General features: G+C 39.0%; 1 protein-coding gene across 1 annotated transcript; it reads right to left on the bottom strand.

Annotated features, from left to right (window-relative positions):
- Window positions 1-3,120: 3,120 nt before the first annotated feature.
- On the bottom strand, window positions 3,121-12,574 carry kcnj2a (potassium inwardly rectifying channel subfamily J member 2a). Its single transcript, XM_007236132.4, has 2 exons — window positions 12,458-12,574; window positions 3,121-6,028 (listed from the first exon to the last, which is right to left on the bottom strand). Exon 2 carries the CDS (start codon window positions 5,767-5,769, stop codon window positions 4,495-4,497), a length of 1,275 nt encoding a protein of 424 aa, XP_007236194.3. The 5' UTR covers window positions 5,770-6,028; window positions 12,458-12,574; the 3' UTR covers window positions 3,121-4,494.
- Between the last annotated feature and the right edge of the window lie 1,739 nt (window positions 12,575-14,313).

The raw sequence follows: 14,313 nt of genomic DNA, 5'->3' as shown, positions 1-14,313 counted from the left end.
AACCTCTGGAATATAATCAAGAGGAAGATGGATGATCACAAACCATCAAACCACCAAACTGAACTGCTTGAATTTTTACACCAGGAGTAAAGCAGCATAAAGTTATCCAAAAGCAGTGTGTAAGACTGGTGGAGGAGAACATGATGCCAAGATGCATGAAAAAAACTGTGATTAAAAACCAACCAGGGTTATTCCACCAAATATTGATTATTTCTGAACTCTTAAAACTTTATGAATATGAACTTGTTTTCTTTGCATTATTTGAGGTCTGAAAGTTCTGCATCTTTTTTGTTATTTCAGTCATTTCTCATTTTCTGTAAATAAATGCTCTAAATGAGAATATTTTTATTTGTAATTTGGGAGAAATGTTGTCTGTAGTTTATAGAATAAAACAACAATGTTCATTTTACTCAAACATAAACCTATAAATAGCAAAATCAGAGAAACTGATTCAGAAACTGAAGTGATCTCTACAGTTTTTACAGAGCTGTATATATATATATATATAGTCTCTGATTTAATTTTATATAAAGTGAAAATCAGTGTAAATGTTTGCATAACAATGATAACATCAAGATTGTCCTTACTAAAGTTATAAATGTTCATTATCATCATACAAAGAGGATGATTTTTTTATATTTTTTATATAACTGTACAATTATATGTATTAAATTAATAATCAAAACCATGTCTAATTATAGTCTAGTGTGTCCAGTGGCAAAGTACTTTTTACAGTGAACACTGCTAACTTAAAATTTAAATCAGAGGAGTTCAAGAGTTTAAAATTGTAAATTTACCAAAAAAACTGCTTTCAGTTAACAGCTGTGCTGAACTCATCAAGAGTTAATTACTTGAATTTCTTGTCTCTTAATAAAGTGTTTGAGAGCATCAGTTAAAGTAAAGTAGTGAAGAGGTAGAGTTACAGGTATACAGTGAATTGTTTAAAATATTGTAGTGTTCTAATTCATATATAAGGAGCATCAAAAATGTTTAAATGATGAAACTGGCACACATCAGGAGTGATCACAGCAAGCACAGCACACTCTGATCATTCCTTCATGTTTTATTGAAAAAAGGAAATAAAATAGCATGTACAATAATTATTACAATAATAATAACTTCAATAATATTAATCATAATATAAAAATCTGTACATTCCATTGTTTTTTGTTTTTGTATTCTTTTTTTTGCAGTACAGGAAGACTGATACAAAAAGTCTGGATATTAATATTTACACACTGCAGAGAATCGCTGACTTTATTCAGGCCTTCAGTCGTTTAGAACCGGATCTGTGGGTTTGTGTAGAACCGGCTGTAGAATTGGATCAGAACTGATCAAGAACACTGACCTACAACCTAATAAACAACCTAATAAACAACCTCTAAAACTATATAAAACTAATACAGATTCAATTCATCTGATTCGGACCTCTATTAATCTGATTCAGGCATTGATTAATCTGATTAGAATCTCGATTCATCTGATTTGAATCTCAATTCATCAGTTTTAGATCTTGAATAATTAGTGTCAGATCTCGATTCATCTGATCCAGATCTTGATTCATCAGTTTCAGATCTCGATTTATCTGATTCAAATCCCGATTCATCTAATTTAGATCTTGATTAATCTAATTAGGACCTTGATTAATCTGATTCAGACCTCAACTAATCTGATTCAGACATTGATTCATCTGATTCAGTTCTCGATTCATCTGATTAGGACCTCGATTAATTTAAGTTTGAATCTTGATTAGTCTGATTCAGATCTCGATTGATCAGGTTCTGTTCTCGTTTTATTAGATTAGTTTTTTGAATTGGTGGAGTTTATTTTCTCCGTTTAGAGAGCGTTTGGAGAGAGATGCTCTGCTGTAAATATCGTATCGTACAGAGATGGGTCTGATTACGTCCGCTGGTCTGATCTGCAGTCCTGAGCGAGGTACTGGTGACGTATCGTGTTATTGGATCACGCTGAGGTGATCCAAGTCTGATTAGCTATTCCTACACGCCTCCGGTGCCCTGGCGCCCGTTCTGATTGGCCGAGGCGTACAGGTCGTATTGCGTAAGACGCGTTGTAAAAAAGACAAAACATTAAAGGAGGCGGAGTCTGCGAGGGTCACGTGTAACGGGTAGACCTCGTTTTTCTATCCAATGCTACAACTTATAGCTACCTGTAATCTCTCCGGGGCCGTAATACAGTGCAGTTTTACAGATTGCACAAATCTAGGTTTTTCTTTGTAAAAGAATATATATTTATTTATATGCATATTTAATTATAAATTGACGCTTCAGGTTCATCTACAGGTTTCTAGCAACCTCAAAAAACACTTACGCAGACGTATCAGAGAAGTATTAAAGTATTAGTAACACTGACGCTAGGGGGGGAAAAGGGGCGGAGACTACTTTTTAAAAATATATATATATAAAACGAAAAGAAAGATTAAAAAACGTGCGAAAATCAGGCTAACCTGTAGCCGTCGCACGTGTCTAACGTGTCGGGGTTTCTTCTTATACGCTAATTCTTTACTACTATCTTTGTCTTACGAAACATTTGGCTTTGCATATGAAAAAATAGCTGATAAAATAAACGTGTGTATTGAAAAACAAGCAAACAAACAAACAAACAAATGAACAAACAAACATACGAAAGAAACTCTCTTTCTTTCTCTCTCTCTCTCTTATTCTCTCATCATTAGAGAAAGTCTTGTGTTTTTTTTTTTCTTCCAACAGACCCAGGTCTATAATCCGTATAAGAATCTGATGCACTCTTAATAACAGATTATTGTAGAAATACTCTTTGGTTTCAGTCTCCTCCAAAAACCCCACAATAATATGCAACGTAGCAGCAAGTATAGAAAAACATTCATTAGCACATTCTCACTCTGTGCGTCCCGGCGGGCCGAGCGACGGCTGTGTCTGACTGTGTCACGGTTCTAATCCGGTGGGAGCTAGCGCTGTAAACAGGCATGTTCTCTGCGTTATTTTCCCCAGACTCCGCCTCCTCACGCTCCCCACTGAGCCTCCGCCTTCTAACACTAACAGTAAGTGAATTCGTTACATTGTGGCCACAGGTCACATGTTTATATATATATATATATATATATATATATATATATATATATATATATATATATATATATATATATATATTAATATATATATTTAAATATCAATAAAAACCCTGTAAAGGACTTTTAACGTTTTCAAATTGAGCTCTGATCTACTCAAGACCCTAAGCTAAGAAGACGTCTGGCTGACCCACATGGCAACGACCTTTAACTCAATTTAATATTGGATTAAGGCCCAGTCCCAATTCTCTGTTGTACCCCTACCCCTTGTTTTTAAGTGTAACTTCTCCCTTTGGAACAGAGTGATAGTTACAGTATTTTAGGAGTGGAGAGTTTGCTAAAGTTCAGCAACCTAAGCTTTTTTTTTCGACATTTTTTTCATTCTACCTTAAATGCTGAAGCCTCTGGTGCCATCTGTTGCACCGTTTAAGGTGGAACAGGGGAGTTAGTGAACGCTAGCAAGCTACTGAGATGAACTACTATCATCTTTTAAATGTTTGTTATGAAGAAAATGGCCTTAAAACATTAAAACTACACCTTTGGTAATATGTTGGTTATCATAATTTTACCAAGGAAAATACTCTAATTTGTGGCTTTCTTTGGTCTTTTTTGCTGCTTCTTACCAGCCCCAACACATCCCCTAACCCCTCCAACCTAACAAGAATCTAACAAAATTGGGATTGGACCTTAAACAGAACCCAGAATGAGCAGAACTTGGTGATACAGATCAATAAATACTATATACTATGGTTTACTATGGAAAGCTGGGTAACACTGACAGTAGCTATAATTTAATATCATGAAAGCATCATTTTCTACTCTAGTTGTTTCTGTTTTTGGTTGATTAGTGAATAATACAAATCTAAGGTATAACCCTGTTAAATCGGCTCAGTCTGCTCTTCATTAGAGTAAGTAAGGTTTCAGGTAGATTAGCTCTACCATGTGTCTACCATTAGAAATAGCGTTAGCATTAGCATCGCCAGTAAAACCTAAATCTTAAATTCGATATTTCACGTTTTCAGCGCTTCACGCTGGCGGATAAATGCACAGGAGAACATGCCTGACATTTTCAAGTTTTGTAGCTTTAGCACGTAGCAGATGCACCCTGCCCGCGGCGGGATGTACAGAATGACCAGTCTAAAAGGTAGTGTTGCATAACGGGACGAATCCCCCTGTCCTCCGTTCTGTGCACTTCCGTTCACAGTGCAATGCCTCTAGTCTGTTTTTTTGTGTTGTATTTTGTATTTTAAGTCATGCATATTCGTAAGAACACTCTTGTACAGATTGTCCGTCAACCCCATCTTCACAGCTGTACCGTCAGCTTAAGTCTGCGCCCCCCGCGGGGCTTCTTCTTCTTATTCTTCAGTCCAGCACTAAGTGTCTGTTAGAGCCGCAGGATTCTGCTAGACCCGTCCGAGAGGTCGGCGCAGTCATATTTCCGACTCCCGCCTCAGCGGCCGCGACTCTGATGGAACGCCCAGCTGATTGAGCTCCGAGTCCAAGCCAGTGATCGTCTGTCCCGGTCCGCCAACGTCCCCGACCTCCTCCTTCTCCTCTTTGTTGGCAAGCACCCCCTCGTTCTCGTAACAGAAGGAGTTGGGGTTGGGGAGGATGTATTTTTTCTCTGCGAGTTCCCTGGCACTGCACAGGGGGGTGCTGGGAACTTCGTAGGTCTTGTGAAAGCGAGAATAGTCCACTTTGTAGTAGTTCTTTTCGTCAAACAGCACCGGCTCGAAGCGGTGGCCCCAGAGGATCTCGCCGGCCAGATACGAGCTGCGACACTGCGTGGTCATGGCGGTTGCTTCCACCATGCCTTCCAGTATCACCACGATCTCGAACTCTGAGCTGTCCAGCTCCTGCTTGCTCATGTCGTAAAAGGGGCTGTCCTCGTCGATCTCGTGGACGATGGTGATGGGCGAGACCAGGAAGATGCGGTCGATGCCGCTGTCGAAACCTACATCGATGTCCATCTGGTCGAGAGGGATGAACTCTCCCTCTGCTGTGGTGCGAGACCTCAGGAGCTGAGCCCGAACGTGGGCTTCAACCAGGTGGCTCTTGCGAAGGTTCCCCACCCTCCACATCAGGCACAGCTTATTGTCCCGCATGGCTACAGTGGCGTTGTGGCTGAACACCAGCGTCTCGTTGCGTTTCTTGGGCTTGGCCATCTTGGCCATGACCGCACCAATGATGAACGCATCAATGATGCAACCTACGATGCTCTGGAACACCACCATGAAGACCGCAACGGGGCACTCGTCCGTCACATAGCGGTAGCCGTAGCCGATGGTGGTCTGCGTCTCAATGGAGAAGAGGAAAGCCGCTGTGAAGGAGCTCACGTTCGAAACGCATTTCGGGCTCTTGTTTTCAAGGTCGCCGTGGAAGATAGCCACCAGCCAGAAGATACATCCGAAGAACAGCCACGAGAGCAGGAACGCCAAGCAGAAGATGACGAACATCCAGCGCCAGCGAATGTCCACGCAGGTGGTGAAAATGTCAGCAAGGTACCGCTGCCCCTTCTCGCTGACGTTGATGAACTGGACGTTGCAGTGTCCGTCCTTCTTGACGAACCTGCTCTGCGGCTGGTGCCGGGTGTGCACCTTGCTCTTCCCGTTCCCGTAGCCATTGGGTACCGCCATAGTGGCCAACTTCATTCCGTCCTCCTCTGATGACACTATGCTGTAGCGGTTAGCCCGCACACTTCCCATCCCCTCAGTCTGGGAGGCTGGTGCTGCTTCTGCTTTGGAAAACAGTCTGAGTTTCTGGAAAAAGCGTTGGAGAAACAGTTTTGAAGCGCTGAGGGACCAACACAAGCAGGAAATGGTGAGACTGACGAGAGCCGGACGCTGTAGGGCGTCGCGTCGCTCCGGTTCAACCTTCCGACGAAAGGAAAGGTCTGCAGGACCCGGCAGAGGTGCTCCGATCACTCCGCTCTCATCTGTCCCTCCTGGTCATCAATGAGCCGTCCTGCCCGAAACAAGAGACAAGGAGACAGTTAGTCTTAACTGAGTGAAACCTGAGAAACAGCACAACACAATCTCCTCTGTGATTCTGTTCATTCTGAGGAACCTCCTTTCAGTCTCAGGACTCTTTAATTAGACATTCAGCCTGAAAAATCTCCTGTTACTAATAGTAACGTTTGTCTAAACCCTGGTGACACATGATACACCTCAGAGCATCAGTACCTGCAGTAGAGAGCAGAGAGTGACGGGTGCGCTGTAACACATGCAATAATAATATAGCTAAAATTCAACATCATTAAATATACTCCATTATATACTTGTGATTTTGTAAAAAAAGTTTGAAATCAATTAACATCTTTACATTTCATAAAATTGTATTTATGAGTAATTTACAAAATACAAACGTTCTTAGATTTGTTTTTAGGTTTATACTAAATGTATGAAACTAATTCATATATTTATACCACATAAAACCTTTTTACTATTTTACTGCAGTAGTATATATTTTTGGGAATTCTTTTTTTTAAACGTCAGTGTTTTGTCATGTCATTGGCAAAATCATTATTGCAAAAAAAATTAAAAATACCTTGAAATATGTGATAATGGATGATAAATATGTGATATTTTAGGGATATATTGCCCCTATAATATGCCCCTACACCCTGTAACACCTTGGACCCTACAACCTGTAACACCCTGCACTCTACAACCTGTACCCTGTAACAACCTGTACCCTGTAACAACCTGTACCCTGTAACAACGTGCACCCTGTAACATCTTGTACATCCTGCACCCTACAAATTGTATACAAAGAGCCAGCAGCTCTTATCCGACGTGTGTTTTTTGTACAGTTCCACCTGTGGAACAAACCATAAACGTGCTGCTGCAATTACTGCTGGACGGCGAGCAGATCGGACAGGAATGTCTAATCGCCTGGAGGGAAATTCGCCAGCAGCTCCCGTTAACTAACGCCACTCGGCCGTATCTGTCGCAGCGCTCGCTCTTATTGCTCACCGGTGCATTATTAATGCCTATTTTCACATACTTCTCTAATCACAGTCAACGAGGATGGAAAATGTTTTGCATGACTATGTTCTTTATCAGTGCACTGCTTTAATTCCAGCTCGAGTTCTCAAAATCACCAGGCCAGGACCAGGAGCTGAACCGCCAGCTCAATCGCAGACATTTCACAGAACTTAGTCTAAAGTAACAGACACTAAAAAATGTCAAACTAAAAAGGTCCCTGGATGGAAAACTCTGTGGAACATGACCTTTCTGTCTCAGTACAGTATTTCTGACTCTGCAGATTACGCTGATTTTTATTTATGGGAAAAGATGGTGCAGTTGGAGTTGGAGTTGTGTTCTGACGACTAAACTAATTAGAAATAATGGAACATGTACGAGCGATCGCTCCGGCTGCAGCTGAGAGGAAAAACAGCACTCTGGGGTGTTCGGTCTGCAGGGTGCAGCGCCGAGAGGTGGGGGGGAGTCGAGAACTCGTCCGCTGGGACTCACCCCCCCTCCCTCTCAGCTCTATAACGACAGCCTGAGAAATCTGCCCTGCAGAGCTGAACGTCTTCATTACGGCCTTCAGTCTGATCTACATGTTCCCTTCACTCTACAACATGTAGACTTTACTCTAAAACCATTAACCCTGTAACACCCTGCAACCTACATCCTTTATCCTGCAATCCGCACCCTACAACCCTATAGACCTTTTACAACCTGTTCCCATCACCTTCTTCAACCTGTACCTGTCAATTTCGATCCTGTACCTATCAATTCTACCCTGTTCCCATCACCTTCTACAACCTGTACCCATCACCTTCTCCCTGTACCTATCAATTTCTACCCTGTTCCCATCACCTTCTACAACCTGTACCCATCACCTTCTACAACCTGTTCCCATCACCTTCTTCAACCTGTACCTGTCAATTTCGATCCTGTACCTATCAATTCTACCCTGTTCCCATCACCTTCTACAACCTGTACCCATCACCTTCTCCCTGTACCTATCAATTCTACCCTGTTCCCATCACCTTCTACAACCTGTACCCATCACCTTCTACAACCTGTTCCCATCACCTTCTACAACCTGTTCCCATCACCTTCTCCCTGTACCTATCAATTCTACCCTGTTCCCATCACCTTCTACAACCTTTTCCCATCACCTTTTACAACCTGTTCCCATCACCTTCTACAACCTTTTCCCATCACCTTCTACAACCTGCACTCATCACCTTCTACAACCTGCACCATCACCTTCTACAACCTGTACCATCACCTTCTACAACCTGTACCCATCACCTTCTCCCTGTACCTATCAATTCTACCCTGTTCCCATCACCTTCTACAACCTTTTCCCATCACATTTTACAACCTGCACCATCACCTTCTCCCTGTACCTATCAATTCTACCCTGTTCCCATCACCTTCTACAACCTGTTCCCATCACCTTCTACAACCTGCACTCATCACCTTCTACAACCTGTTCCCATCACCTTCTACAACCTGCACTCATCACCTTCTACAACCTGTTCCCATCACCTTCTACAACCTGCACTCATCACCTTCTACAACCTGTACCATCACCTTCTACAACCTGTACCATCACCTTCTACAACCTGCACTCATCACCTTCTACAACCTGTTCCCATCACCTTCTACAACCTGCACTCATCACCTTCTACAACCTGCACCCATCACCTTTTACAACCTGTACCCATCACCTTCTACAACCTGTTCCCATCACCCTCTACAACCTGTTCCCATCACCTTCTACAACCTGTTCCCATCACCCTCTACAACCTGTTCCCATCACCTTCTACAACCTGTACCCATCACCTTTTACAACCTGCACCATCACCTTCTACAACATGTACCCATCACCTTCTACAACCTGTTCCCATCACCTTCTACTACCTGCACCAATCACCTTCTACCCTACACCCAACAACACCCTGCAACCTACATCCTTTATCTAGCAATCTGCACCCTACAACCCTAGAGACTTTAATATGCCCCTACACCCTGTAACACCTTGGACCCTACAACCTGTAACACCCTGTAACACCTTGGACCCTACAACCTTTAACACCCTGCACTCTACAACCTGTACCCTGTAACAACCTGTACCCTGTAACAACGTGCACCCTGTAACATCTTGTACATCCTGCACCCTACAAATTGTATCCTGTAACACCCTGTGCACCATACCCTCCACCTTGTAAAGATATTCTTGAAGCGTCTTAATGAATCATATAATCAATTCTCCTTTTATCAGACTGATCTGTAGTTTTTGACTGAATTAAATCTGAATCTGAATCAGTGTGGAATTCAGCTGGATTGAAAGAGTTAACTCTATTTTAGAGTTAAGTACCTGGCAGGGCATTTTAGGTTCAGCAGGGCAGGACAGATGGCACTGTTCCACTGCAGCAGGAGAAACACAATATGACAATGTTTAGGAGAAATTTCAGAGTTTAGGAGAGATGTTTATTTTAGGAGTGTGGAACAGGGAAACCCAGTGGAAAAAGTTACATAAAAAATTCCTGCTTTTTTATCTAATGCAATCTGATGCTCGTTGAGCAGATTTCTGAGGCTGGATATTTTGGGCGAATTCCTTCCCCTGAGCAATTACGACCCTCTGCGTCTGATACAGCTCTCTAAGAACTTCTTCACTAACCTCTTATCAATCAATACCAAACGGCTCATCACGTACTGTACGGACTCGAAGGGACGCGGAACAGCTGGGCAATATGACAATATTTATATATTTATATATTTATATTTATAAGTATATTGCTGGGCAATATGACAATATTTATATTTATATATTTATATTTATAAGTATATTTCAGTATGTCTAAGTATATTGTGAGTATATCTCAGTAAGTCTGAAAATATTGTGAGTATATCTTAGTATGTCTGAATATATTGTGAGTATATCTGAATATATTGTGAGTATATTGTGAGTATATCTGAATATATTGTGACTATATTGTTAGTATGTGTGAAAATATTATGAATATTTATCAGTATGTTTGCATATATTGTAAGTATATATGAACATATTGGGAGTATATTGTGAGTATATCTAAATATATTGCAACTATATTAGTATATCTGAATATAATATTTCTCAGTATGTCTGAATAAATCATCTGTATAATAATAATCTGAATAAATTGCGAGTATATTGTGAGTATATCTGAATATATTGTGAATATATTGTGAGTACATCTGAATTTATTGATAGTATATCCCAGTATGTCTGAGAATATTGCAAGTCTATTGTCAGTATATATGAAAAATTATCTCAAAATATTTTAGCATATCATGAGTATATATTGTATATATTTATTATATTGTGAGTATATCTCAGGATATTTGACTATATTTAAGTATATTGTGAGTATATCTCATTATATCTGAGTATATTGTGAGTATATTCGAATATATTTGACTATATTTCATGATTTTGTTAGTATATCCCCAAATATCTGAGCATATCGTGAGTATATCTTAGTATAATATAAATATATCTGAGTATAACTCAGTATATATGAGTGTTTTTTGAGTATCTGAGTACACACACACACTGATTAGCTGCATTTCATCACTAATTACACTTTCTGGATGAAGTGCAGCATGTTATGAATAAAAATCAGTATTTTTAAATAACTGTAGAATCTGATGTGACTCATGCATTTAAATATTGTGATACATTGTTCACACTATATCACTAAAATAAAGCGTAATAAAGCACATCTGCCTAAAATAAAGCATAAAGAGTTAAAAATACAAACAATTAGAGAATAGCATGATTAACACAAGTACTGACCTAGACTGAGAACAGACGATCAGTAGTCTGTACTACTGTAGTACTGTATTCTTTAGTACTGTTATACTGTAGTACTGTATTCTTTAGTGCTGTATTCTTTAGTACTGTACTAGTATTGTACTCTAGTATTTTACTGTGTGTACTGTGTGTAGTGTGTGTACTGTGTGTAGTGTGTGTAGACGGTAGTGGTGTGTGTGCTGGGTGTAATCCGGGGGGAATGCATCTCTGGAAAGGCAGGAACGAGTTGCGACAGGTGCAGCAGCGCCGTTCCCTCTGTACAGTTATATACAGACCCGTATAACACCCGTATTCTCTCCTGAGTTTAAACACTGATAAACACTATTACACACTCGCACCAACACTCGTGCTCTTACACTCTCTGCTTATCCTTTACTCGTAAATTTAGAAATATAGAGCTGCTTCTACTGCTGCACTGAAAACTAAGCTTCCACAAGCTTCTGAGAAACACTTTTACAGGTTATAACAGTGTTCTTATCATATAACTTTCAATACTTACATTAACTTATATGTTTAAACTCTCACAGACAATATACTGTCCCAAAAATGATTGGGATACACAATATTTTTTATAATTTTAAGACTATAAAATTATTAAGGCCACTAACCTAATTACACATAATGATAACCGAATAACATAAAACAGTAATTATACACTTTTTAAACACAGCAAACATTTAAATGATCATTTATTATAATTAGTTTGGGAATGATATACTTATTTCTTCACCTACTATAGTCCACACTGTGAAGCATGACTGGCTAAAATACTGTGCACTGTTTTATATATGTGAACAAACATACAAATAAACATAACAGACGAATAATATAACGATTATCGAAAATTATTGAGGTCATGTTCATTTATTGTACAATAAATTGATATTGTTTTATTGAATTGTTGTGACAGGCCTACTCACAGTGTTAAGTTAATCCTAATATTGTTGATAAAACACTGATATATTTTCTGTGTATTAAGCAGAGTCACTTTCTGTAACACATGTTGCATACCTGACATAACTGTTATAAATATAGGAGCATTTATGCTAAGCTAAGAACGCCGGTTCTAAATGGTTTGTCTGCAGTATTTTAAATAAAAATATACTCAAAAATACATTAAAACACATACTCAAATTTAGTTTTTGTCTTTAAATGTGTCTTACTAAATGTTTTAATTGTTTTAATCAACTGTCTGATACAAAAATATGCAAGTTATGCATTAGTGAATTATTGAAAAGTCTTTGGTTCTAAACTGAAACAGATATTAAAGTTATTTTTACAAACTAACTGAAACTTTCCCATAATGTTTTTAAAAGGATCAGCTTTACGGACATTAAGGAACATGCAGTGTGAGTAAAATGTTAAATGTCATTAGGCTTCATTATATACATATATATTATATTATATATTTACATTACAAAAAAACAACCAACAGCTTAAAACCAGTATGAAACTATATGCAATATATATATATATATATATATATATATATATATATATATATAACAAGTATATAGTAGCCTAGTTTAATGTATTATTATTATTATTATTATTATTATAATGACTCATTCTTACCTGTTGGTCATCAGTGCGAGTAAAACATGGAGTCTCAGCTAAATCCAACCCAAAACCTCTTATCTCCACACACACTTCACACACTCCGGTCCCACGTGCACAACTCCGGCTAGATCTGAATTTTCCCTCACGCGCGCGGACAAACCCATTTAAATGGAACGCGCCGGGTCGCCCCACCCCCTGCCCAGCCGGTAACCAATCACAGAAGAGACGGGGCGGGCTGTGGAAGGGGAATAAATGGGAGAGAGAGAGAGAGAGAGAGAGAGAGAGAGAGAGCGCAAGCAATCAAACATTGAGGAAAAAAGAGAGAGAAAGAGAAAAAAGACAGATAGAGAGATGGAGAGGAATTCAGACATTGATATTAAACTGGAATAAATTGAAAGTGTTCACAGTAGTTGGACAGTTTTAGGAAAGTGTTTGAACAGTAGTTTGGACAGTATTAGTTAAAAATGTAGTTGGACAGTACTTTAAAGAGTAGTTGGACAGTATCTGGATGGTATGAGAAAAGAGTTAGGACAGTAGTTTAAACAGCAATTGGTTAGTAGTTGGACAGTCTTTGGACAGTTGTTTGAACATTAGTTGGACAGTACTTTAAAGAGTAGTTGGACAGTAGTTTGGACAGTATTAGAAAAGTGTTTGAACAGTAGTTGCACACTATTAGGAAAGTAGTTGGACAGTAGTTTGTTGAGTAGTTGGACAGTGTTTGGACAGTATTATTAGGAAAGCGTTTAAACAGTAGTTTGTTGAGTACTTGGACAGCAGTTTGTAGAGTAGTTAGGAAGTGTTTGAGCAGTTGTTGTGCAGTAGTTTGGGCAGTTTAAGGAAAGTGTTTGTACAGTAGTTTGAACAGTAGTTGGACAGTAGTTTGTAGAGTAATTGGACAGTTTGCACAGTATTAGGAAAGTGTTTGAAGAGTAGTTGGACAGTAGTTTGTAAAGAAGTTGGACAGCATTAAACTCCTAATGAGGTCCCCAAATGAGGACAGAAGAAACAGTCTGTATATATTAGTTTAAGTAAACCCTGTTCTGCTTATATTGAAGGTCTATTCAGCTCCACAGTCATCCTGATTAGTTTACCAGGACTAAGACTAGTTTCTTCTCTTTGATTGTCTATTTAAAGCAAAACCGTGTTATTTTAGACCAAAGTAAACCCAATCAGATTGTTACACTGGATTCCAGAAAGTCTTTTAGACCATTTTGAGGTTCATTCATCTAAAATAAATTGTAAAAAAAAATCCAAAGTGAACAACAAGAGAGATTTGTTATACTTGGGATACTGAAGATTATTATTGTTTAAAATGTCAAAAAAGTACAAAAATAACAAATTTCCACCACTTTTTGGCTATAAGATAATAGTATTTATAGGTTAGATGTGCTTATTAACACTATTGTGAATAAAAAGAGGAAATGAGGACACACGGAAAAGATAAGCCTTATCTTTAGAAAATGATGATGAAGATAAAGTAGAAGATGCTGCTGCTGCTGATGATGATGATGATGGTGAGGGTGTTTGGCAATGCCCAAAGTAACAAATTAATGCCTTAAATTAACAAATTTTCAACTAATTGCTAAAATACTTCCAATAAACTCAAATACATATTATAATGACATGATTACATTGTCAATCACACAATACATTTATTGTAATATGCTAATTAAGAATATGTTGGCATGCTAATAATTCATGTGTACATTCCCTTTATAATTTAAATAAAAGTAATGATATGCATATTTAAGCCCCTCCCTCTTTAATTCCTCAGTTCTGTTCGTGTATCAGTGTAACAGGTCCATCAGTCTCGGTCCGGTTCCGTCACGCGCCGCTCGGAGCTGATGACCCGCGCGCCGCTCGGTCAGTGT

Source organism: Astyanax mexicanus, chromosome 15 (assembly GCF_023375975.1).
Source record: "Astyanax mexicanus isolate ESR-SI-001 chromosome 15, AstMex3_surface, whole genome shotgun sequence".
In the NCBI taxonomy this organism is placed as follows: domain Eukaryota; kingdom Metazoa; phylum Chordata; class Actinopteri; order Characiformes; family Acestrorhamphidae; genus Astyanax; species Astyanax mexicanus.
This window is presented reverse-complemented; position numbering and strand designations above follow the sequence as displayed.